Consider the following 27,861-nt stretch of genomic DNA (forward strand, 5'->3'; position numbering starts at 1 on the left):
GTCTTTGAAAGCATTATACAGAGCCACATCAGCTAAAGCAGTGGCGCTGCCAACCTTTTTAAGCCCATCGCACTCCACTAGACAGGAGAGTTTGATGGAGCTAAGTGTGAGTTGAAGGAACTTGTCATTACATGATATTAACTTCCATTTTTTTATAGTTGGCCTGCAAAGGAGCGTGACCTTCCATGGTCTACTCATTTTAAGTTTTCAATTTGAATATTCGCAGGCATTTTAAAATTTTTATTTTATTTTTTAAATACTAATTGTCCCCTCAAAAACTTACCACCCTTTTGAGAAGCCAAATCGTGCCACTTTGGGGGATGATTTCCCTTAGGTTGGGAACTGCTCAGTTAGATCTAACAAGTGACATTTTTAGCTGCAGCCATTGGTCAATTCATAACGATGAGTTGAAATGAGGCCTTTTTTTTAGCTTCCCACATACCAGTTTTATATATTTAGATTGTGGGTGTATCAACTTTAACTTTGCATCCATAACATTTTATAACTAGGAGCCTTTTATTCAAGAATATACATTTGTTAAATGAAAATGAAAAGAAGACAAGAATTTTACTGACATAAACATGGTTGGTCACTTTTTGTTTTAAAGGACACTTCATAACACAGTTGACGCTTGATTTTTGAGCTCGACTCAAGAAAAGTTTGTAAAAACTTTCCAAGTAAGCTACACTGAAAACAAGAATCATGTACAGTGCCCGCTACTAATAAAATTACAGGATTATAAATTCAGCTGCTTTTTAAAATCAAATCTAGAAGAACAGAATTATTACCATATTAAAGCATGTGAGGATTATCTTTCAATAAAATCATCCATGCTGTTTTATAAAATCAAACTTTTGGAAAGCATATGTTAAAAATGGAAAAGATGGTTTTTCATCTTTCTTGTCTGAATAGAACCAGGATTTTATTTTTTCTTTCAAGATTTGAAAGCAGTGTAGTACTAATGAGATAACAAATTCCACATAACCAAAAAAAGAAAGAAAAAACAAAGCTCAAGGTGCGGGCTGTACTTTTTTTTTTTTTTTTTCTGGCTGTTTCCACTTGGTGACCTTTTTTAATCTTGCAGCCCAACTCACTGAGTTTCAATCAGTTCGTCCTCATTCAGCTATGTACAGAGGTTGGCAGTTCATTTTTACATTCATTTTAAATTAAAATTGTTAGCTTTCAAGCACGCTAAGTGTCACCATTTGAGTGTGAAAAGTAAATTTGAAATTTTGCATAAGTATGATAAGTTTCCTAAATGTAAATAGCGTGATGCTGCAATTAAACTGGGGACTTCTCAATGTTTACTTTCAAATTCTGTTGCTAAAATGTCTGTTGCTACGTCAATATTTTAAGACCCTTGGGTTTTTAAAAAATTGTACATTATGTAAGTTAAAATGTCAATTGATTTTGCAACAGTAAAAATAAAATATAAACAACCGTAATTTATTTCTTCTTTTGAGCATTTAAACTTTAAAACCCTTTTTTTTTAAAGTGTAGCCATGCCGTTTTATAAAATCAGCCGCATTATAAAATCAAATATCCTCAGAATGAATGTGATTTTAATAAGCGGCGGGCACTGTATTCAATAAATCAAATGCACGCAGCATCTAAATTAGTATCTGCAATTGAATTACTTTTTTTACAATCTTTCATTCATGCTTCCCATAATAATCATTAATTTATTTCCTTACAATATTTTGAACGAAAAACAGGTTCCATTTTGTTAAAAAGTAATTTTTCTTTTAAAAAGACATCCAAAAGTTTATACAAAGCAAAAGTCTACTGAACCGTTTTGAAACTGTTCCTCTGCAAAAATAAAAGCAATGATGGGAAAAGTTAGATGCCAAATAAAACTGAAAATTATTTCCTTCCCTTAGTCTTCATTGCTGGAATTCTTAAGAACGAGCTGCTTGAAGTTTTATGTTGGGTTCATCAAAAAAAAAGATTTCAAAAGCAACTAGAAAATTATATTGTTTGTATAGAAGGTTTTTCTGTGCTAGTAAGTTGCATATAAAATCAAAAAAAACTTGTAAACTAAAGGTTCATAAAATCAAGCGTCATCTGCATGATGTCCCCATCCACTATGAATTAGAAACAAATTTATAAATTGAGATGACTACAAAACTTGTTTCTTGAACTCATTATAAACATCGAAAACTTATTTCTTGTACTCGTAACAAATGTTAAGAACATGATCGTTTTAATCAGTATAAAATAACCTGATAAGAAAAACAGGTTACGGCATGAACTCCCAAGCTTCATGCACATTTAAATATAGTAGTATGTTTGCTTCTTGTTAAAAATAATGGTTGGATAACTATTTTGGCTTTGTCTCTTGATCTGTGACAGTTTTGATGTATATGGTATGCGTTGCGTTATCTGGAGCAGCTTCTGCTTCGTAAATGAACGAAGATGCAATAGCCAGTGCTGTGCCATCAGGACTGAATGCTAATGAAGAAATGTGTGTTGGATAGCGATGAAATTGGCAAAGCCTTTTTTTGTTGAAGCCATCCCAAATGTTCACGAAACCATCGGAGCCACCAGTGGCAAATGTGTTGTAACCACTGTGGAATGCAATTGTATTGACTGGATAAATCATTTCAACACCATTATTTTCTTTAATGCGATGACACTTGAAAGCGTACTTCTTTTTTTGAACTTCTGTACTGGGATCTAGGTACTCCACAGCTACACGTCCTGAAAGAACCAAAGCCATTAATAGCCGATGCATCATAGCATCTGATGGTACCACCCCAAAGTATCATATGAATAGATTATAAAATACAACAAGATTTAACATGCAATTTTGTTCAAAGAGCATAGTCCAGGAAATAGTTAATACTTTACTTGTAAGTTGGACTTGTTTAAAATAAATGCTTTCCTTTTCTTAAGAAAGCAAAAGGGTGCAATTTATAGCGATGGCCATTCACACAAATACTGACCAAATAAATAATTAATACACACATAATATGTGAAATAAAAACCTTATTTTGTTCAAGATTAACCTATGATCTTGAAATCTTAAAACATTGATTAATTATTTTACTTAACTTATTCAGTTAATATTATAAATTAAAAATACAACAAAGCACCATCTGTAACTCTTTCAAAGGACTCTTATGAGACCTACAAACTTTAGCAAGTAATATTGATTATTATAAATTTATCCCTCTAATAAAGAGAGTAAAAATGTATAACATAAGATCAAACTTCCAAAAATTATTACACAAATAATAAAAATTATCAAAGAGCAATAACATTTTTAAAGCATTTAGTGTTATGTAATTGTGCGACATTTCTATGAAAATAACAGAACATAAGAGATTTTTTATAAACTGCTTTCCCATTTTCTTTCTTTTCTGTTTTTTGTATTTTTATTTATTTATTTATTTATTTATTTATTTATTTTTTTGTTAAAAACAACGGTGCTTAGAGTGCAAACTGAAAGGGGGTTCATGGAACTTTTTTTGCTAATTCTACTTTTGCAGGTGGTAGATACACGGATAACCTGTCTCAAAGTAAACATGTGTATAGAAGCTTCTCAAATTCCTAGGGTACAAAAAACCACTCCCTCCTTTTTATAACAATTTTAGGACAGATGATTTTTAAACAGAGGGGCACAGTACACGAAAGGAATCATTTTGACCCCCCCCCCCCTCAAGAAGATGATTTTACCCCCTTATTCAAGTTTTTTTCCCGTTCCATAAATTATGTGTGCCTTATACAAACTAAATGTTGTATATTCAGTAAATTACTGCCCATTAGCCAGGGCTAAAGCAGAAATACGTGAAATACACTGCCAGCTCAGTCATTTCCAGCCGAGGACTGCAGTTTCGTGCTTATTAGCACTCATCAGCCCGGCATAGGAAAGTGACTGGTAAATGTTGTAGTTTGGCTCTTCTTTCACTATCTTTTCTTACTATTTTCTCTCAATGAAAATTCCTTCATTTGTTGGTGCTGAATTTTCCTAATTTGCTGGTCTTTGTGAAAGGTTTTGATGGCTCCTGTTACAGGATTTGTAACATTATATAGATAAGAGGGAAAATCATTGCCATAGGAAATTGGTCGCTATTGGAGGTAGTTGCTATATAGTTGCTACAAGTGATTGCTCTGTGACGTACTCCTTTCTACGTGTCCCTATTTCTGGCCAACCTGGCTAGGTCACTCAAGATTAACAGACAGTGCCGTCCAGTCTGTGCAATGAATAGGCTAAGACACCGTTAGGTCCTTAGGCGGTGTCGCACTTTTGAAGGCCAATTATCACGGTCGCGTGTGATCTTGTGCCGTGATGCCGAGTGCAGTGGGCGGTTGTAGACTTTTTGGTCAAGCAAATCAAATCTCTTCCTAACTTAGCTATGATCGCAGTGCCAAGAAGTCAACCAATTAAAAAAATTAAAGTGGCACGGGCATGCCTGTTGTTGGGTTCCTGTTCCAAAAAAAAAATTTGGATTGAGGAGACGACACCAGGACTCCGTGTTGTGGAGTTGGGAAAAACATCAGTGGTCTCACGTACCTGGTACAGGACAAAATTTCTAGAAGTGCCGAACTGTGTTCCAAAGGCACAATTGTTGTAGTGCCGTATTATTATTATTACGTACAAACTGTTTGTAATTTCCTATAAAGTCCTCCGTTTGAGGCAAAGTGCAGACGAAGAACCGAGTATGTTCATTTTTGGTGAATACGACTGTAAATAATGTAAATATTCGTATATGAAAATAGTCCAGATTGCACTAATAAGTTTCTAGTCCCAGAAAACTAAGTTGTTACTTGGCAACGCGTAACATAACCATTCCACTATGCCCCAACTCATATAAGTTTCATTGTATAAGAATTGTTGCAAACCACAATACTGAGGAAAGATCAGCAGAATCTAAAATTAGTATGATCTCAGCAAATGATTAAAAGTTAAGAGAAGAATGAAGAATTTTCTTAATCATAACCTATATATGAGAACACTTTTTTTTTTAATTGAATTTAATGCCGGTACTTTTTCTTTCCCTTTTGCATGGCCATTCCTCACTACTTCACTTCTCACCTATCAAGAAAAAGGTTATTTATCTTCTGTAAGTGTTTTCTTCTTATTAAATTTGGAAGCAGCTTGCTGTCATTTGCAAATGAAGCAATGTGCAAAATTTTCCGTGCAACAAAATTCCAGTACGAAATTGGAATTGTAAAGTTATGTTTGAATGAATCTGAAATTTATCAAAGAAGGAAAACATCAGAAATTGTATTGTGTCAAACAAAAAATATACAACTACATAACTGAATGTTTGACCTCAAAAATTTTCTAGAAAAATGTCCTTCCCACATGACTACTCATGCCCATAATTAATGAAAGGTCTTGTTATACATTTTAATCATTGCAAAAAAAATTGCAGAACATTATCACCAAAATTTTACAAAAGAATAGATAAGAAATGGCTTGCAAGCTCTTCATTTGGAATTTTTTCCAGTAGAGGGGAGACAAAGGGTGTGTATTCAATGCAAATTTTATCAGAAAACAACAAAAACCACTCCCCCATATGTGCGAAAACAATATTTCAAAGCGGGGGGTTGCAATTGACTTCCCTTTTGGATCTAATCCCGCTAAATGGTGGGCCTGATGGCTTGTGTATTCAAAATCCAATGAAATGCTTTTTTTTTTGTGTGTGTGTGTGTAGATTATGGTGGGGTAAAATAGTTATTTTTGATAGATTCACATTTGAAGTTTTATAGCACAAAAGCGTTATAGTTTTCCTTGTTTAAGAAAAGTTACATTTTGACATTAGGTTCATATTGAATATTTCAATGATTTTTTTGGAAAACAATTTTGCATTTTTAATTAACAAAAAATATTCACAAAAGTTTTGACCTATTTTACCCCATGATGGGCTAAAATGGGTCATCAAGCTATTTTAAACATATGTAGGCTTGGATATAATTACAATAAACAAACACAAAAACATTGTACTAAGCAATTAATATTCATAATTTAAATTAATGTTATTGAAGCAGAGTGAAAATTGAATTCTCGAATATTTAAAAGCCTTTTTCACAATATTAGCTTCCTTTTTTGGGGAAAGTTAAAAAACTGCAATTCTTGATTTTGTTAAACAATTTGTATTTCTTTGTTATCAACAATCAGGGGCATGCACAGGGGGTGGAGACGGGCCACCTATTGAAAAGAAATATAAGAAATGTATATTAAATACAGTTATCCTTTGCATAACATGGTTAATTTGTTCCATGTAGTATCGAAACCGTGTTATACGTGACTTTTTTTATAAATGTTTTTTTTTACTTATTTTTTAACCTAATTAATCATGTACATATCATAAATCATGTCACTGTGTACCATGTTATATCAAAACCATGTTCCGTGTTATATCGAAACCGTGTCATAAAAGACCTTGAAATAATGTAAATCAAGGAATGTGTACCCTGTTATATCGAAACCAAGTCATAAGGTATAAATATTATAATAGCTGAAATTTCGGTTCAATAGAGCATACAAACAAAAACTGGTAACCGGAACATGCAAAGACGCACTGATTGAAAAATAAGATTTGTTATAAAGGATAAAACTTAATTATTTTGCATACCTGAGGTTAAAACTGTTATGCACAACAAGAAAAAACTTTATTTGCTAAGAACAAAACACATTCTATAAGAAAAAAAAATCTGGCTTTTCTATAGCAATAAAGTTTGTCTGAGCAACAACAAAATAAAATATAAAACTAGTATGTTGTGGCCATCACGAAACTTTCTTCTATATTTTTCTTTTTTTTTCTGATCCCTCCCCATGCTTGACGAGGAAGCAATATTCCCAACAAAAACGAAATTACACATGCAAAAACTTGACGACCATCCCAATGTCTGAATTATTGCAAAAGCAAAGCAAAGAGCGAAAATTGAAAGTTATTTTAAAAACCTTGCTTGAATTAATTACAAATATTTTATTTGTTAACAAATATAAGATGGCAACAGTTAAAAATTTTAAATCATTGAGATAATATTTCCGATCATTTCCATACAATTAAAATCACGAGAAATACGCAGACGACAATCTATTACGATTTATCTTTCTTATTGTTGCATTAATAAAACTATTTTTATTCGCTAAAAAATAATGATAATAAAAATAAATCAGCACCTCTTGGCGCGATTGGCGCCAAAATTGAACCAAAGCCTGTTTACATATGGATTCACATATATTCCAAATTTCAACCAGAACGTAGCATTACTTCTTGAGATAGGGCACTCACAATGGAAAAAAAAGAACGGGCGATTGCGCTACCCCCTTTTTAGCTGTTGACACCAAAATAAAATCAGCTCTTATACCCACTAAGGGCTACTTGCAGATAAATTTTTCTTTCATTCCGTTCATTATTTCTTGAGATACAGCAGTCACAATTGACGACAAAAAACGTTCTATAGCTCAACTCCCATTTGAGTTATTGACACCAAAATTGAATCAGCACCTGTTCCTGTTAATGGCAACATATGGACCAAATTTTGTTTGATTCCGCCAGTTACTTCCTGAGGAATAGCAATCACGCGTAACTCAAAAAATGTCCCATTGCTCCACCCCCCTTGGAGGAATTCGCGCCAAAAACCAATGGGCACAAGTTCACATAGGGGCACGTATGTGTACCAAGTTTCGTTCGATTTCATGTGGTAGCTTTTGCTGTAGAGCGGCCACAAAAAACTGGTCACACACAGACGTGACACACATACACACACACATACACACAGACAGACAGACATTTTCCAAAAATAGTCGAAATGGACTCAGTACATCTCAGAACGTCAAAATTCGAAATTCGAATCTTTGTATGAATCCAATACTTTCTTCTATATATTAGATATAGAAGAAAGTAATAAATGGAATCATTCTATTTATTTTATTTCAAATTTTGTTTCGCGTACATTTTTTATTTATCGTTTGCCAAATTTTGCTTATGTTTAACCCTAATGTTATTTTCTTACAATGTATTGGAAACAAAATAATATTCACCTTTTCGCTTTTAGAACACTGATGAGAAAAATCAAGTATGTATTTAAAAGTTGAAAGTTAGTGTTATACGGGAAAACCAAACTTTTGAGCCCAAGACACAATTTTTCGTAAAAGTTTCATAAAAACCAAGTAAAAATTTATTAGTTATTATCATACATTTTTTAACAGTGTATTGAACAAAAATTGAATTTTTTCTTTTAAAATTCGTGTTACATCAAAACCGCATAGTTATGAGTTAAAGTTTTGTACCGTGTAATATCGAAACCGTTTTATAATAATAGCAAATTTGGTACTATGTTGTACGAGGGAGGCCTGTATAAGAATAAATGATTGGAACTCATTAGTGCCTAGCACGAGTTACGTCAAAAAAGGTAGTACATTATATCAGTGTTTGAAAACTCATCATACACAAATACGACCAATCCTTTTTTAAAGAGAAGAAATTCTCCACTTAGTTTTGATGCTATAAGCATGGTCAGATTATTAAACAACCTAACTAGCCATGGTCTAGGGCCTAAGGCCTCTGATTTTAGAGGCCCCCAAATAAGTAAAATTTTTCAAGATTTAGTCTATTTCAAAAAAAAAAAGTAAGTAAATTGAGATTTTATCCTATATTCCCTTTTTTTTTCTGTTTACTTAAACGGACAGTTAGCCTATAAAAGCTGCTGCGCATTAAACCTAATACAACCAATTGGTGTTGCTTAAATGTGGGACGTTCTGTACAAGTGAGTCATTTTCAGCAAGTGTTTGAACGACTCAAGTGGGCCCTCTCGATTCCTCATGAATGTTTGTGTTTTTACGGTTTTGACTTCCGAGGACCTAGCAAATATAGTCTGGTCTAGGGCCCTTCATTATCTTGGGCCATGTCTATCAGTAGCTCATTTCTAAGGAGGGAAAACATATTTGAAGTTTAGAATAATGCTGATTGATGGTTGCAAGGGACTCCTAGGAGATGAATGATGCCTAGAAGTCCTAAGCTGCTAAAGGCAAGCTCTTTGCAAATATCGGGATTGGGGGCTCTGTTCTTTTCTCGTCTAGTCTCACTAGCAAGAATTACAATCTTACAACAAATAGTTCCTACAGTTGCATTTTTCAGAACTCAATATTCAATAGTGAAAAACCTTCAGAGAGCAGACCCCAGACAATTCTCGGGGATATCCCTTGATCCTAACTCGGACGTCACCACAGAAATTGTATTTGGAGAGCTTATGGAATAGAGCTCATGAAGAGCATACTTTTAGCATCTTTTTTTTTTTTTTTAAAGCAATTAAATGTATGAAAAAAATTTTTTGAGTATTCATTTCAACGTTTCATAAATTGTTGACTAGATGAACCTCTTCAAGCAAGCATAACCAAACAAACAGCAACAACTGAGGAATGTACAAACTGGATATTAAAAGCTTCAAATTCCATTTGTAAAGTACCATTCTTTAATATGCAGTTCCAAAAGCGACAAACTTGTAAAAACATCTGTTGGTTTGTTGGTTTAAACAGGTTAAAATCTTCCTTATGTAACTATATGGTGGGGTGGGGGGAAGTGTGAAGACTACAAATTGAATGAGGTGTGAACTATATGAAGGGGTGAAGGTGTAAACAATATGGAGGAGAGAGGGGCGGCATTAAGGTCATTTGTGAAGGGCCTCAAAATTTCTGTGTACCTCCCTGATCAACATGTGTGATTTGTCTTATAAATGTTATCATAGACTTTTCCTTTTTTCTCAGAGACAAAAACTTTTACAAGTAAAAATTTAATTTTTCTTTCTTTTGACAGTTTGAGCAGTTTGTTAATTACGCTGTTTTTTAGTCACCTGGTTTAGTTGGAAAGGAAGGACGGGTGCTATATTAAGATCTAAAGTTGATGATATAGCTTCTGGTGGCTTTTTTTTTTTTTTTTTTTTTTTTGTTATCACTGCTATTTTTTAATTTAAATAAATGTGTAAATAGAATAATTTAAGAGTGGTAGTAAACTAAAGATTGTTTACTTTTTTTCATAAAAGTTGCAGGAAAAACATGACACATTAGATATAAAAACCTGCTAAGCTTAACTATGAATCATTTTACCCCAGCAACAATTGAACTAAAACACACACAGAAAAAAATAATCAGTGTTTTCTTATCTCGCTGCTTTTAGAAGATCTGATAAGCTTCTGCTGTAAGGAACTTTGATTTGTGATTTAATAAACTACAGAAGATTTTTAGAAATTTATTAACTGTATGTTTTGCAAAACAATATCTGATGCTTATACAGTCATCCCCACTTAATTGGGTACCGGATAATCGAATACCCCGCTTACAGGAATATGAATCTGTGGAACAAAAAAAAAAATCTTATAGCAATAATGTTAAATTTCCCCGTTTAAGCAACTCTTTCTCATCTCACTTAATTCAAAGTTTCTTCAGCAATAACTTTTACTACTGTCATAATAATAACCATAACGTGCAAATTAAATAATATTGTATGAGTGGCAACAGATGTAGATAAGTTTGGAATTAAGAAAATGGCTAGTTAGATACATAAAATTGTGTGTTGAATAAAGATGCATCACCTTTAGTAATTAAGTGCATTTCCTAATACAGTCAGATCCCACTACAACGCGATCCGACTTACGCAAAATGGCTATAACGGGAGTTTTTCATGAGAAATGATTTTTTCTTATTGTGGAAACAAATTGCTCGCCTGCAACATGAAATTTTTTGAAAAAGGAGCGGTGGAGTGTTAGAACGGGCTTCGTTGGCGCTAAAGCAGTAAATATTAGTTTTGCGAATGGACTTCCACCCTTTTAGCATCTGTGAAAGCAGAAGTTCGCAAAATGTCTAAACAACGCTTTGCTTTAGTTTATACAAATAACTGCTCCGATTCTTAAGGTTTTTTTTTATTATTATTTTATTTTACATATCAACGTTGATAAAATAAAATGGCTCCCAAACGCGCTTTTTCGTCTTAAGTTGGGGAAAGTGGAAAAAAAAGAGAAAGTTTCTGACCATTAAAGAAAAGGTCAAGATTCTCGATATGCTTGAACAATTAAAAAGTGCTTCGAAGGTAGTGCGACAATTGGATATGAGTGAGTCTTTGATAAGTACAAGTCAAGAAAAGGAAATCCGTAAAAGTTCAGAATTTAGTTTTAATACTGAAGCTCGCAGATTTGTATCTGAACAAAGTACAAACATCATGAAATTGGAAGCTGCTTTCATTGTGGCTTAAAAAGGCTAGAAAGACGAGTGTTCCCACACTGCATAAACCATCGTTTTTATCATTTTAAAAATTATAATTAAGCTTACGATATCTATCATTCAGTGCTATTATAATGCAGTAATGTACTTAATGTAAGTACTGTACTGTTTTAATTCATGTCTGTCATTGATCATTGATTTTGAGCTTCATAACAGTAATTTATGTTAAATAGTAGATCGCTTTTTCTAAAATACATAAAAAAAGTCAGTTCTTTGTAAAAGATACGGTAATATATAGTTAAGAAATGGTTTGAAACAATTTGAGGGGTGTTAACACATGTCTGAAATGATTTGGTATGCTTATAAAAAAAAATTTTAAACATACGTTGTTCCACAACGCGAAATTTCGACTTGCACGAGGGGGTCTTGGAATGCATTCCTCGCGTAAGTCGGGATCCGACTGTATTCATTTATTGTACATACAGTACAATTACAAGTCAAATTTTTCTTTTATTTCTTGCGAAAAAATCCCAGTTCACCCCTTGAAAGTAAAAGATCACTTGTAACAAAGCACAAAAGAGGAGCTAACAGTTATCCTAGTTTGCTTCTAGCTGTAATCTTATCTCAGGCTGAAAAATGCATCGGAGGTTGTGCAGGGGTTGGGTGTTAGGAGAATTGGATCCCATGCAGTGAGTGGAGATGAAAACATTTGATTGGCTCTGGTCCTGTCCCGTTTAATGCCTCAAAGAACTGGGCTGCTTTCTGTATAGAAAAGTGGTTCCCAGGGCTATTTAGTTCTTATTCTTGGAGCAGACAGTTGTCAATGACGTTGTTAGACTTGGTTTGATAAGGTTGTAGCTGGAGAATACGGAAAGGCTTTTTCCGAAATCGGTTAATTGTTGATTTTCTGCTCTGCTTTGGACTAATTGTGTGGTAAAATGAACGCAAAAGGAACAATGTAAACTTATGTGTTCAATTAAAAGTTTTGGAAGCAATTAAAAATAGGAAAATACAGACAGATAATTGTGAAAGAACTTGGGATTTCTAAACTCTGGTTTTGAGAATTAACCAAAATACTAACAAAATTGAGGAAGAGGTCCTTAAGAAAAAATGAAACTAAGTAAATAAAAATATAATTTTTTTATGCATTTACATATGAAGTACAAGTAATTTTTTTTATCATTTACAAAAAAAATGAATAAATAAGTATTTTAATATTGATGAAATTTAAGAGTAATATATTTAAGTTACAAAGAATCATTTAGCACTTATCCTAGTAATAACAAACATAATACGAGCAAAATACTTCAAAAATACGTTTCTTGTACTCCGCATATAATATAATACCCTGCTTAACCGAATAAGGTGCGTCGGAACCGTTGATATTCGTTTAAGCGGGGCTGACTGTAAAATGTTTTAAACATGATATAAATTAAAAATTACTGCTAACAAACTAAGAAATACTGTAACAAATTTTGGCTTCAAAAAATCCATTTTAATTGTGTTTCAGTGTTGGATCTTAAATTTTTTCAAGTTGGGGGGAAAAGCTTGAAACTGCTGCTCTTAACCATCTTCCTATAAGTTTTTACCTGAAGTTAAAAACACACACACACACACAAGAATAGGTTGAATTTGAGATCCCTGAGACATTGCCACTCAGGGCCCGCTCCCCCCCCCCCCCTTCCCCAGGTCAGGCACTGGCTGCATTTACATTACGATTACAACCTCACCCATTTTATCCCATGAGCTATTTTACTCCACCCATTCCTATCCTAGAAACTGTCAAGTAATGAATATAAATATTTTGGGTTCCAAGGGGATGAACAGCTTTCATCATTACTGCTTTAATTGATTAGCAGATTCAGGTCCAATATAAAAAAAGAAATTTCAGGAAGCTTATGTTTTCATTTTTATGGAGGAAAAATAGAGAGATCAAATGTGAAACATGTTACATACCTTCAATAGAGCTAAGCACATAGCCTGTTTTATTGGGGAAACATCTAATGCAACGAGTTTGGTATTTGAGACTTGATTCTCTACGCTGTGGGGCATATCCCATTTTTAAGTCCCACACAAGTACTCTTCTACCAGCAGTACCAACAATTAATTTGTCATCACATATAGCCATTGTGTAAACCTAAAAGGCATTTAAATTATTAATATACATAAAAGAAATAAATGTTTTCCCTTTCAATTTAAAGATGTTTTATGCGCTGCACTGCAAAGTATTATCAAAAATTTTAAGAATGAACTGTCGATAGTCATTCTCTACAACACATGGCATAACAACAAATTAATTAAACTTTTACTTTAGATTAGAAAAATTTACTATCTCAGAAATTGTACCAGATAAAATGAGTTAAGTGGAACCTCAGTAACTCGACAACCCAAAGGGAACATTCACATTTTGAAACATTCACATTATAAAAACACTCACATTATGAAAATTTCCAGCAAATAAATTTCCTTTCCTTTTTTTCGAAAAATACATAACAAAATCCCTAATTACCATTTGAATACCTTGTGAGGAACAGTGATGTTTACATCAATTTTTCTGGAGGTATACTCCCAGTAAACCATTTTGCACAATATGTGTCTGCGATCATATGCATAATATGTCGTAATATGAAACTTTTTGAAGTTTGAGGATATAATACGCTATATATCTAAAAAATGTTTGAGAGTATACGGTGCATATGAAGTATACCCTATGGGAACACCCACCCCTGGTGAGGAATAAGTCCATAATTTTGGAGATAAAAGCTTCTTGTCAGTCCCATGTCTGAAAAAAAGATAAAAAGTCCTGCTCACATTTCTTTGAGAAACATGTCATGATGCCTTCTTTCTCAAGAGGACTCTTCTGAGTATGTTTGTTCTACCCTTTCAAGCCTTTTAGAATTGCACCTACTGCACAGAGTGTGGTGGCCGACTCCCCTGGACAAAAGATGGAATTCTCTAAAAAAGTTTTCCAAAAAAGGATCGACTGACCAAGAAACCGCAACGTAAAATTTTGAGAAAAGGTCAATAAGAAAGAATGTTGGTAGCAAAATTGAGCTTGAATAGCAACTGTATGTCGACTTTGATTTATAGAGGTTCCTACAAAAGTGTGTCAAGTTAGAGAGGTTTTTGCCCATTGAAATTAGTATTAGGCCAACCATTTGGAAAAAAGCTGTCGAGTTAGAGGGATAGTCAAGTTATTTGCGCATCAAATTACTGAAGTTTCACAGTGTTTGGTAACTGCCAACAAAATTTAAGTTATTATTAAATGCTCATTTTATAATACCTTTTATTTAAACAGCACAGGAAACTATTGACAAGAAAAAAGTTGGAATTGTTATTGTCATAATTCTGTACTTGCTTTTTTAATATTTTTCATTAAGGTACGAAATAAATATTATGTTACAAACATAGGCAAATTATTGTGGAGGTCAAATGTACACTTTATGTTAAATGTGTTACATTTTAATTTATTTTTTCAATTTCTGAAAACATTTATGCACGTTATTTTCACAAAATATAAGATGCCAGTCACTGTATTTGAATTCATCTGCTGTAATAATTTATTATTTGTTAAAAAGAGAGCTGAAAGTTTTTTTATACTTTCCCTCCTCCATATTTTTGTTTGAAAACTAAGTTTGTTTTCGCAAATAAATTTTTTTATGTATGTTTTGTACTACAAAAGAAGTAAAAGTATTCTAGCAATAAGAATTCTACCTCTTAGTACTACATTACAAAATGATCAACTCAATTTTTAATTTGTTAGTATTTCTATTTGGTCTTTTTTAGCTTCTTTAAAATTTTGTATGAAGAATGATGAAATGATAAAAATCCACTAATAACTGAAAACACAATGCAGCAACTATTTAGCTGGCAATGGTTACTAGTAAAAAATATATAAAGGAAATGGAAAATACTAAATCACATAGTTAATGTTTTTTTTTTTCTCTCATCAATATTTTTTGTGCATTCTGCTGCAATATTAAGTAAATAAACCCTGGTCAACTATTTTTACAAAATGTGTGCTCCTAAGTAAATTATATTTCGACATTTTAAACGTTTACAAGGTATTTTACAACTAATAATATTCAACTATGATTTAATGTAATGCATACTCACAAAGTTCACAATGTCCATTAAAGTAAATTTGATCATCATGTCAAAATATATTGCTACTAGTACTTGTGCCATTACTTAATATTCAAAACCTGCATAGACATAGCTGTTTAGAACTGCATTCAAGAATTAATGGCAACTTTTTTGCATTTTCAGATCCATTTTAATCTGACAAAACTGCTCATAAAAAATCGAAAATTTAAGTATAAGCCAGATGATGCACTTGCACTAACTCAATTTATTTTTTTATTATTCAAACATCATTTTTCAAATCAAATTACAGAATATTTTATTTGCATGAGTTTCAATTTAGTGAGTTCTAAGGGATACTAAGTATCCCTCAGATTAGTATATATAGTACTCATGTGATAATAATGAAAATATGTTACTCCACCTCAAATCTGAAACTTTTAATAGCAAAGCTGAAGTTTTCACATGATCTAAATACTATTCTACAAATTAGGTTTTTATTAATTTACACTCCAAAAAATTTATTAGTGAACCTCTGAATCTATGCATAATCAATGTTTTAGAGCTAAAATTAGTTATTAGGCTTAAAGTTAAAAAATTAAATATCTCAGAAGATTTTTTAAACAAAATCATAGAGTGAAGTAATGCATTGTTCTTGAATAATAAACAGTACGTAGTAAGAAATGTACAAAATATTTATATTAATAAAAGATACAGTTAAAGATAGTAATAACTAGGTTTGCCAGATTTTTGAAATGTTTAACCGGGACACAAGAATTTTACCTCACAAACTCTAAACCAATTGTATCTGAAAAACATTTTTGTACTCAAATGTAGAAAATTTAATTTTAAATATGATGCATTACCTAACTATTTTAAACACGATGCATTACTACACGATTCATCTTAGCTGCACATTTTAGATTTGGCTTGCCACCAGAGAACTTCCTATACAGCCTTTAGGTTCCAGAATTTGCAAAATTCATCCTCTAAATTTTTGGAAATATTTAAACCTTAGTGCACTTCTATGGACAAGATAATAGTTTAAAAATATCCAAAAAATTTGCTTTAGTAGAAACAAATACTTTGCATTCCTGTATCAACACTTACTTGCTAATAAAAGAGCCATAATAGGTATCTAAATATGTAAAAAATTCAAAGTAAAACTGAAAGAGCTAAAATACTCAGAATATGAAGCAACAGAAATGTTTAGATTGAAATAACTACATTTAACTTTTCCTATTCAAGATGTCTTTGGAGTTCAGTCTAGTAATGTAGAAGAGCTCAGAAGAGGGGGTGGATCATGGCACAGCCTGAGCTATGAAATTTTTAAAGGGGGTGATTATATTGGGGGTTTTGATTTCATTTTTTGAAAGAGGCGATATGTAGAGTTTTAGGGGGGTGCACCATCGCCTTTGCGGGTCACCTGAGTAAGACCTAGAGACTTTACACTTTAGTTTGAAGAAAAAATTGGACCAAAAATAATTAAACAAAAACAAAATACATTAAAAATTTTAAAATAGTAAAAGTAATTTTAAAGGAGATATTTTCAATCATGTTTTAAAAATGCAAACTATGGTATAAATTTACCTTATCTGGCTGCTCAAATGAATTTGCACAAGTATTTGATCTTGTGTCCCACAGCTTAACTTGCTTGTCCCAGCTTCCAGTAACAACAACATTGCCCTCTGGATAGTATTCAATACATTTTACACCAGCATTATGTTTACCAATTATAGCTTCTGTACAAAAAAAAAAAAAAAGAATAATGAGAACACATAAACAATAGCACTATACTAAAACAGGCAACAATTTTTAAAAAAGCAGTATAGACTTTCAATGAACCGAAATCTGTTCATTATACATTTATATAATAATTTGCATATCTACTACACAGCTTTTTGAATACTCTGCTTTGTGATCGTATTTGTAACATAAGAACAGCTCAATGCGTAAACAAATTATGCCATTTGATAATAAACATGTAAATCAGTCTCATAAATTTTACTATCAACATATAACGTAATTGAAAGTTTCATTCTCAAAACAAGACTCTTTTTTCCAGTTTTATTGCACTAATTCAGCAGTAGTTAACCCAGCGATCTTGATCCTGTTTTCAGTCAATCGTTGCAACATTCTGGATTAGTTACCAGTTTGTTTCACACTCTTGGCTACCTTAAGAGGTTTTCCATCTCCAGCTCAGTCACTTTCCTATGCCGGGCTGATGAGTGCTAATAAGCACGAAACTGCAGTCCTCGGCTGGAAATGACTGAGCTGGCGGTGTATTTCACGTATTTCTGCTTTAGCCCTGGCTAATGGGCGGTAATTTACTGAATATTCTGGACCACGTTTTTTTGTCATAGAAATATTACATGTTATTTTCTGGAAATTAAAATAAGCTCAACTTCTGAATCCAAAGTGATTTGAACATTTCCCCAAACTTATTACAATTGCTGGAAGTGACTCAATTTTTAATTTTCAAGAAAAAAGTTCATTTTGCTTTTTGTTCTTGAGAAATGTCCACAAAAGTTACAATGGATTTGCAAATAAAACTTTGCCAATATTTCACTAATTTTTAAAGTAAGAAAACATTGGTTTGAACGAAATTTTACCAGTAACACAGCAAGGGTCAATCTTAGTGTTGTCCAAACTTGGAAAGTAGATCGGCAGCTACTTCAAGTTGCCTATTACTACACTAATTTTGTAGTAAGTTACCGCCCTAAGCTAGGGCTAAGGCAGAAATACTTAAAATACACCACCAGCTCAGTTATTCCATCCGAGGACTGCAGTTTCGTGCTTTTTAGCACGCATCAGCCCAGAATAGGAATCACATAAGCTGCCAGCTTATGTTATTTATTTATAATTATATTTCACCCCCCCCCCCAAATTATCAGAAAAGCATATCAAAAAACTTTTTAAGCAAAACATTTCTAAAGCTATATTATTAATAAAGTTACAACATTTCATAGTTACAATAACTGACATGATTTTCAAAAACTTTAAGAAAGACTGAAAATAATCCTTACATTTGAATAACTTACAAAACTTAGTCTGCCTATTTTTTTCTAGATGAAAATCCCCCAACTATAGTAATTAGAATAAATTAATTTTTTATTTAAAAAAAACTCTTGATTATCTATAATTGATAAGCAGCCAGTTAAGCTTTAAGGCTAAATTTCACAATTGGTGTTGGTTTGCATTAACTTGGAAGCAACAGATTAGAAATTTTTAAATGGGGATGGAAAAACAACGACTGTATCAATTCTCTGCAAAAGACAAAAAAAGCCCCTCCCTAAAGGAGAATCTAATCCTCATGCTCCTCCCTAATACCACCAAAGATAATCTAAAAGTGTGTTTGTACAGCTTAAATTTTTAGAAACTTCTAGAGGAGAGCCGCTTAACCGCCTCCCCCTCCCTGACCAAAAATAGCATAGAATGGCTTTTTTTAGGGGGTGGAGGAACTTTAATTCCAATCAGTCTGAGATCATAACACCGGGAAACACTAAGGGAACCCTCTGAAACACAAGAAATTACCCTCTTTTTGTGCTGATTCTTGCTCCTCCCTAACAAGAATCCTGGCATACCTCATACAGGTCAAAAGACAAATTAGTGTCACATCTTTCTCCTCTATAATGCAAAGGCTCTAGTCTCTCATGCTATGCTTAACACTAATACTGTTTAAAAATATTTTAACTTTTAACCAATGATAACTTTTTGATATAAAAACACATTTTTCTGAATATTTGTAGCACAGCTGACTGAGCTGTGCTTATTATTTAAAGCAAAAAAATTTCAAGTTGGTCCTTATCAGGAAAATAAATAATTACTTTTGCATTAAAATTACTCTTAAAAACAAAAAGGCAACCAAAACTATGTTATTGTACAATGCCTCATAATATTAAATTTCAATCAAATGTACTGAAGGAAGAACCAGTTGAGTTTAACAAATAGTTAACTAAACAAAAAAACATTAAATGAAAATTTATCAAATAGGCTTAGTGCTACAATATGATTGAAGTGAAAAACCAACATAAATAAAGCAAATTCTGAAGAAAATACAGCACATATAGCTATTTTAAGGCTAGGGAACTAACACCAACTACGTGGACACCTGTATTTAAAATGCATACCTATAATGGTGGCCTGTAAATACCGGTGTCTACGTGGTTGATGTTAGTTCTCTCACGACTTTCTGGTTGTCTTGGTGAGCTTTTTGCACTTATGAAGAGGCTCCATTGTATGCTTGAAATAGCTATATGCTGTATTTTCTTCAGAGTTTGTGCTTTATTTACGTTGGTTTTTCACTTTAATCAAAAAAGATATTAGTTAAAATTGAGGTTACCTATAAGAGTTATGTTTTCAAAAAACATTACAATTTCAAATACCTGATTATGGATAATGTTAATATATAACTAATTTAAACATAAATGAGAAATATTTTCACATCAATTCAAGAACTGTAAATAACTAAAAGACTTAACAATTATAAATCTTAAATAAAAGTCTTAACAAGACTAAAATTCAACACATAAAAAATTGATAATGTTACAAAGCAGTTTTTTAGATTTTTTACTGTTAAAATTTAAATTAGATTAGAAATATACAAGTGAACTAATTAACATTTAAGTTAAGTATTTAAGCTTGAGTCATACAATTCAATATGAATCATTAAAAAATGATTTAAAAAGTTCCAAATTAAGAAATACTTTACCTGAATCTGAGTTTAAATCATACATTTTCACATTACCATCTAAACCTCCAATGCAACAACGCACAGCATCCTAGAAAATACACAATATTTTTCTGAAATAAGACTGTCGCTAATTAATAAAAAATAAAGACTTCTAGCCAATCAAATATGATCTCAATCAACAGAACTGACTTTTTAAAACTTGTGAAAGCTAGAACTTTAACATATGTACTTCTAGCTAAAATGCTTTGCTGTGCAGCTGCTCGAGGTTTGGGGAACCGGTTAGCAATATCTTGCCGAATCAGCAGACATAAAATTTTTGGCAAAGATGCTTACAGTATTTTGAAAATATTTTCAAATGTAGAATGCTATCAAGTCATCCTTCCTTAGCTAAAGCTTTATCTTCCCTTGCCTACCCTAATATTAATACTGTGGAGATGATAAGGAGACTGTTCACTTCTGCCCTAGATGTTGTGTTCCCAAGTGTCTTATCAGCTACCTTAGGACAAGCTTTCAAAAAAAAAAAAACTTATTTCATAAAAAAAAATATGGCTTCTTTTGATGTTAACTCTTTATTTACAAATGTTCTCGTTGAGGGTTCATTGTTATGCTTTCGTAGAGGACTTTCTGAACTTCATTTCACCTACAATATGAAATTGAGGATTTTATTTTCCTTACTTGTATATGTCTTAAGCAATGTTTTTTTGTTTTTAATGGGAAATTTTATACTATGTTAGATGGTCTGGCTATGGGAAACCCACTTAACCCAATTTTTAGCGACATTTACATGCATTATTTTGAGGTTAAGCTGTTCCAAAAACTGCAGTTTCAATTCTATGTTTGGTATGTTGATGATTGTTTGGTTCTAATGAACCAGAATCAGTTTGAGAGTGATGAGGTTTTATTTTCCATCGATCCTCATATTTAATTTTCTTGTGAGAAAGAACGGGATAATTGCATTTCATTCCTTGATGTACATGTTTCTCGTATTGAAATTGGTTTTGGAACTACTGCAAACCTTTTGCTGTTTCTTTACCTCCTCATAGACCATCATCTCATCCACCAAATCAAAAATATTCTGCTTTCAATTCTTTTGTTGTGCTATTAATATTTGTTCTTCATCAGAACTTCTTAATGTGGAACTTAATTATCTTAAAGCAGTGGCAATTGGTAGAGACTATTCACCAATTTTAATTGATTCCATTTATAAAAAAACTTTCAAATAAATTCCAAATTAATGTTCTTAACCGAACTTTCATCAGAAAGAATTTGGTTGTTTTGCCATTTTTTATATCTGTAAGCTACCAGGTTTCTAAGATTCCAAAACGTTTCCAATTACAGGTGGTATTCTCTCCTATAAATAAGCTTTCATTCTCTTCTCTTAAAGATCCTATTCACCCTCTTAATTGTTGTGGAATTTATAAAATTAACTGTAGTTGTAAACTTGCCTATATTGGACAGACTCAGAGTGCTTTAAAATTTCGCTTGAAGGAGCATCAAAATTACGTGAGAAAACAACAATTAAATAAGTCTAATGTTGCTCAACAGTGTTGGGATTCGAATCACTCTTTTGATTTCAACTCTTTTCAGATTATCCAAAAATGCCCCAATTTATGAGATCTTGACTTTTGGGAATCTTTCTATATTTTGAGGAACAGTTCTAACTTAGTGAATGATGTTAAAGCAGTTCCGTATTTTTCCAATATATGTTTGGCGCTTATATTTTTAACAGTCCTTTCCAAATCCATTTTTATAAATTTGCATACTTTTTTATTTACATTTTCCATTTATTTTTATCAATCTTGCTTTGTTTATTTTTAACATTTTTGTTTAGGTTGACATCCCCCCCCCCCCCACTTTTTCATTTAATTTTTTCTTTCATTTCCTGATGTTTTTTCTTCCATTCAGCTTTTCCTTTCATGCGGTTCACAGTATCCCATTTTCTTTTTGTTTTAGCTTTGGCTTAATATATGTCCAATTGAATTCTTTCTTTCAGCTTTATTGTGCCTATGAGAGAGCTTATGCCCTTTGTTTGCATTCCTATTGTCTTTATTGGTTTATAATTTTCTCATTGGTGTTTGGTTAATCCACTATTTTTATCTTTTAAGCTGTTTTATTATCTAGCTCTTGGCTTTTGTCGGATGTCTTTCCATCCATAAACTCATTACATTTTGCATTAAAAAAGGCGTTCCTTGTAATGCCAAAACACGTGTCTGCAGGAATCTGTAATCTATGCTTTCTGATGTTGTTATTTCTTATTTTATTCTTCAGCACAAAGGTATATATTTATCTTAATGGAAACATTGTACAAATAAAGTAATCATCAAGTAAGAACTTTTTTTTTTTTTTTTGGAATTTTCATTCTTTTTTTTTTCTGTTTTCCCATGTTAACTAGAAAAAACTTCAATTTTAAATTTTCTGTGTTTTTGCCCATGATATTCATCTCAATATGCCTTGGGGGGGGGGAGGTTGGGCTGTACAGATTAAAACCATTTGTCAAAAGCTCCAGTCTTTGGAAAAAATGATGGGACACTCAGAGTGAACCTTTTTTCTCTGGGTGTCGGGATAACAAGGTTTGACCGCATGATACGTGCATTTAAAAGCAAGGAAAAGTCTCAATTGTGAACACTGACTTCTGAAATTATGGGCCTGCAGCTACCTGATACAAATTGTGGGTTCAATGCCTGCCGGTCAAAGATAACATGTGCGATAATGAATAGTAACTGGGGCATGTTCAACCTGTTGTAGTTACAACATCGTCCAAGTTTCCAGTTCAAATCAATATCTTAAGAGATGCTGTATCAGGGGTAGCTCGGCTCTTGATCAGGATCAAAACATAAGAGCTGTCTTCGAGGCCCCATCCAAAAAGTTTTACCTAATACAATGGTAGGTACGGGGGATTCTAGAGGGTAAGGTAGTGCTACAAAATGCAAAATTAAATGTTTCATATTGAAAAATTCAAATGTACCTCAATAATGTGAGTCCCTCAATTGAAATAAGTTTAAATTTTAAATAATTTAAATTTTATAATGGATCCTCATGATGAGTATTAAATGAATCATAGTAATGCATACAGTGGCTCCCAAAAGTCTTCGTACACCTTCGACTTTCAAAGAAACAGGCCCCAATCCATTGGTTAGAAATAATATTTTTTAATAGGTATTTAATTATAAGATCTATGATCAATTTTTAACAAAACTACATGAAAAGTTTTTAAAAAATATTTAAACTTAATTTTTTAAAAATCAAAAACCAAAAAGTGCCGGAAATTTTATCTCACAAAAGTCTTCGTACACTTTATAAAATGTCTATATATTATTGAATAATCTAACTTTTGATTAAGTAATTAATTAGTAGAATATCATACAGTATTCATAACACCTTTTAAACGTCTGAGAATTGATTTCATTCTTTTTCTTTCTTTCTTTTTTTTCTTTTTTTTTTGCGTAATTTCAGAGTAAGTGTTCAACCACACTTCGAGTCTTACTGTTTCTAGCTCAATTTTCGTTTTAAAGCCCTATTTTCGTAATCTAGCCTCCAGATATCTCTAAATACGTTACATTAAGTTAAAATCTGAAGATTGAGGGGGTATTTTCTATACTTTAGGACAATTTTCGAGGCACTAGACGCAAATGTTGAAAACCGTGTGCTTCTTATCGTTATCTTGATAAAAAACAAAGTTGTTTCCAATAACCAAATCTTTGGCTAAGAGTTCAAAATTGGTTTTTAAAATATTTAAAGGAACAGCATGATTCATTATTTCATCAAAAAATTCCAAACTACCAAGTCCTGATGCAGATATGCACCCTCACACTAGAACACCTCCACCGTCCTGATTAACTGATTCAACTACGTTCTAAAGATAAAGTTCCTAATTTTTTCTTCGACTTACAATTATACAACAATTTAACCAAAAATGTTGAATTAATTTTTATCTGTAAATAAGACGTAATTCTAAAACGTTTTGAGCTTATTTATCATTGATTTTGCGACAAAAAGCATAAACTTTCTGTTTTTCGCGCGACCGAGAAAATTTCTGCGGGAAGAGGTCCCACTTAATACAGCTAATCAGAGAACTTGACGAACAATTTTAGGTGAAAATTAAATGTAAAATGTTTCACTTAACTCTGCAGAAACTATTACAGCACTTAAATGTGTATTTTTCATAAATTTTTCAACTTTAAATCTCCGATTACGTTTTGTCAACTTTGCCGGTTGACCTTTTCTTGCCTTGTTTTCGGTCCGATTTCTTTCTTTAAAGCATCTTATCAAGCACTTTACTATACAAGCAAATAAGTTAACTACACTAGAGACATTTCAAACCAATTTACCACTACTGTGGGAAAAAAATTCAAATTTTGAATGATGTTTGCTGTTTTTTACGAATACCAGCCATTTTATAGTAATAAGCACAATATTAAGGAATAAATAAACAAAAAAGTAAAGCCAAATGACTTATAAGGGTCAACACAATGCAAAAATATTAATAAAACGCCATATGATAAATTTAATCATGAATTTATTCGAAAATATTTGAGTGTACGATGACTTTTGTGGCGTGTTATTTCTCTGTCTCTTCGTTTTCTGGCCCATTTAAAAAGAAGATCCGTCAATATTTTGAAAAAAACCAATGGTTTGTATTTAGAATGACATAGGAAAGATGTGAAAAAATATTGGACTTCATATTCGAATTCAGTTTCGAGTTATTTTGGTTTTACTAAAAAATTTCAAAGTGTACGAACACTTTTGGGAGCCACTGTATATCATAACATTAATTACAATTCAGACCCTTCCAGTGAGCTCTGATTTAACGAGAACCCAGATTTAGTGATGAAATCAGGATTTGGTTGTACAATGTAAAGTTCATATGAGCATAACTCACTTTAGAAGAGTCAACTCCACTAAAAGCGAGAAATATTTCTTTGATTCATAACGTTTATATATTGGTTTCTGGCTTAGTTTACCTTTTTTTGGAAAATTACTATTCTGAAGTTAACCAAATGTTAGTAATGAGTCATAAATCCTGGGGGCAAATGATGACAGGAAGCATTTGAAAATTATACATCAATTGATGCTAATATTATCAATTCTGTTGTAGCTCAAACTTTAGCTAATGCTGATCAAAAAATAAATAGAAACAATAACAAAATCAACAGTAACAACAAATGTGAAGAATTTTAATCTGAACAACCTTAACATAATTGAGGGTTTGTGATCAGCAGAAATACTTCAAACTTTTTTTTGAACCAAGAGTGAAAATGACAATGTTTTTCGGTCATGAATGTTCTTTGGAAGCAATAGCAAAAGAAACGCATATGACAGCCCAAAATAAATTTTTTCGCACTCGTTTTTTAAAAGCAATCAGTTATAACGACCAAATATACTGAATTATCCACTCTCGTTGTAAGAGAGTTCAACTGTATACTTCTGCCTAGATATATACAGTTGTACTATATGTTTTGTAATTATTTACTTAAGTTCAAAAAGAGATATTTTAAATAGCGTACAGTTTAAAAATTAAGTTAAGTAACTAGGAAGATTGCAAAGGTTGTTTTTTAAATACAAGCATTTAAATATGTATTAAACATGTATCATACAAATTTTTATCAGTACACCACAAACCTCATTACCTGAAAACAGCAGTCTAAAACAGGTGCTTCATGAGTATATTTTAGTCTCATTGTATTGTTACTAACATCATACAATCGCACAGTTGAATCCCAAGATGAAGTGAGCAGGAACTGATTTGATGATGAGCCAAAAGTGATATTTGATATAAGATCAGTATGCATATTATCCAGCTGGATCTCATTTGGAGTGTCAGCTAGAGTCATCTTGAAGTAATCTATTGAATAACAATTCATAATTTTAAACAAGCATCTTGCTTACTTTTGTTGAGCCATTTTTGACTTTGGAACTCAAAGTCAAGTGCTTAAATAGTTTTAAAAAAATAGAAAGTTATAAAAGAAGTACATAACTTTTTTATAATTAAAATGTTTATTAATTTTATAGCTATATCTATGCTATAAATCAAAAGATGAAAGTAGAGGCATTTAGAGCTGAAGTGAAAATGAATTTGATCCACTTTAGCTCTGAAAGCTTTGAACATAGCTGTTATACTTATAATAAGTGGTAATCTTGGCGATATGCCTGAAGAAATTTGCATTCATTTTTTAACAGCATGGATTTGATGACGTAGTAATCATTCTTTAAAATAAAGTTAATAACAGACCCTTAAAAGATTTTTGGTTGAGTCAAAAGTTTTAGAATAAAATTTAAAATATATAAAAAAAATAATGAAGTAAGGCATATAATAAACAAGTCAAGTGCTGAAGGACAGCAGTTCTCATCGCTCAACCTGTACCCAAGGGCTACACATCATTTTTAAATGATTCTTGCAGGCCAAAATAAACATAAAATTTCAAAATATTTGTGATTTTTTTTCTAAATAACATGGCTAAATACGGAAAAAGAAATAAAATTACAAACCAAGAATTGCTGTAATCAATACTTGTATATTATTGATAGTATTAATTTTTCATAATTTCTAAACATTGAGCGAAAAATTCATGACACTGAGTAGTGACTAAAAATGCATTTTTATTTGTAACAGTAAACAACAAAATAACAGGCCGCACAAGTCAGCATCACGCACCGCATGTGGCCCAAAGGCCGTAGGTTAAGCACTTGCCCTAGATTAGTCTTTCCATTCAATACCTTACTGGTCTGTGACGTTCAATGAGAATGAAAATGAAATTAAAACTACTGATCAATTTCTTTTTATCTTTTCAGATGTTGGAAACATGCCAGTCATAAATGATAACAACTCAATGAAAAAACTTCATAACTTTTAAACTAGACCACAACAAATACTTTTAAAAGTTAAAAACAAGCTTCATAAATTCTTGGCAACCTCCATCACAAAGAACAAAAAGGTGTATGTGACATCTTATTAGCTTTAAAAATCTCTATAAAAATAGTTTGAAATCAGTTACAACTTATAAACTTAGCCATTTAAAATATCAAAAAATTGGTTACATGACAAGCTGCATGTTTAAACAATAATTTTTATACTTTAAGTAGTAAGTTAAGATTACTTCAGAAGTAATACCAGTCATAGTTTATGAATCAAGCAGTATTAGTAAGTGATAACATATTACAATTTAACATTTAAATTTCAATCAACTGAAAACTCTTTCATCTTCAACGATACAAATAAATTCTTTAAACACAATCAAAATGTGGCATCCAAGTTTAGCATACCCATTTTAAATTTTATGCATTTTTCACAGGTATAATTGGTATGAACCTTGAAATTGAAAGTAAATTGTCCACATTTTACTCAAGCGATTTCGTTTTTTTGGAATTGGCCTCCAACTACAAGTTTCCTTCAAAAAATGAAACTGGTTTTGCAACAAATGAAAAACAATAATTACAGGCATGTGCTCTGGAGAGGAAACATTTAGAAATTAAGCTACTAAAGTTCGGGTTCAAATCTATTGAAGTACACATTCGAAAATAGAAGATTTCAGTGACTGGGGTGACTCAGGACCTCTCGAGAGTTCTCCTGTGTTATTCCATAAACTATTATACATTATGGAAAATGGAATGAATGAGGAAGTGAAACAGAGATTGCAATATCATTTTATAAAAAATAGAAACATTAAAGTACAAGAATATGAACATATTTTGTGATTTTTCCATATTAAAATGTAACATCATTTCATTTGTTTAACCAACAATTCTAACTCGAATATGACATAGTAAATGATTATGGCCAAAAGATACGATGAATAATCCGGTATATTTACTTTTGGTACAAAATCTTGTGAAATAAATAACAGGAACAATATTAATACTGTAAAAAAAAACTTCACAAATACTGCCGTCAATTCTCTAGTTTGGCAATTCAAACAAA

At 32.0% G+C, this 27,861-nt stretch overlaps 1 protein-coding gene across 1 annotated transcript; it reads right to left on the minus strand.

Annotated features, from left to right (window-relative positions):
* Positions 1-427: 427 nt before the first annotated feature.
* On the minus strand, positions 428-27,849 carry LOC129225388 (mitotic checkpoint protein BUB3-like). The gene is made up of 6 exons (XM_054859916.1): positions 27,755-27,849; positions 25,574-25,788; positions 19,965-20,034; positions 16,844-16,995; positions 13,127-13,307; positions 428-2,700 (listed from the first exon to the last, which is right to left on the minus strand). Exons 2-6 carry the CDS (start codon positions 25,775-25,777, stop codon positions 2,321-2,323), a joined length of 987 nt encoding a protein of 328 aa, XP_054715891.1. The 5' UTR covers positions 25,778-25,788; positions 27,755-27,849; the 3' UTR covers positions 428-2,320.
* Positions 27,850-27,861: the final 12 nt, after the last annotated feature.

This window comes from Uloborus diversus, chromosome 1 (assembly GCF_026930045.1).
Source record: "Uloborus diversus isolate 005 chromosome 1, Udiv.v.3.1, whole genome shotgun sequence".
In the NCBI taxonomy this organism is placed as follows: Eukaryota; Metazoa; Arthropoda; class Arachnida; order Araneae; family Uloboridae; genus Uloborus; species Uloborus diversus.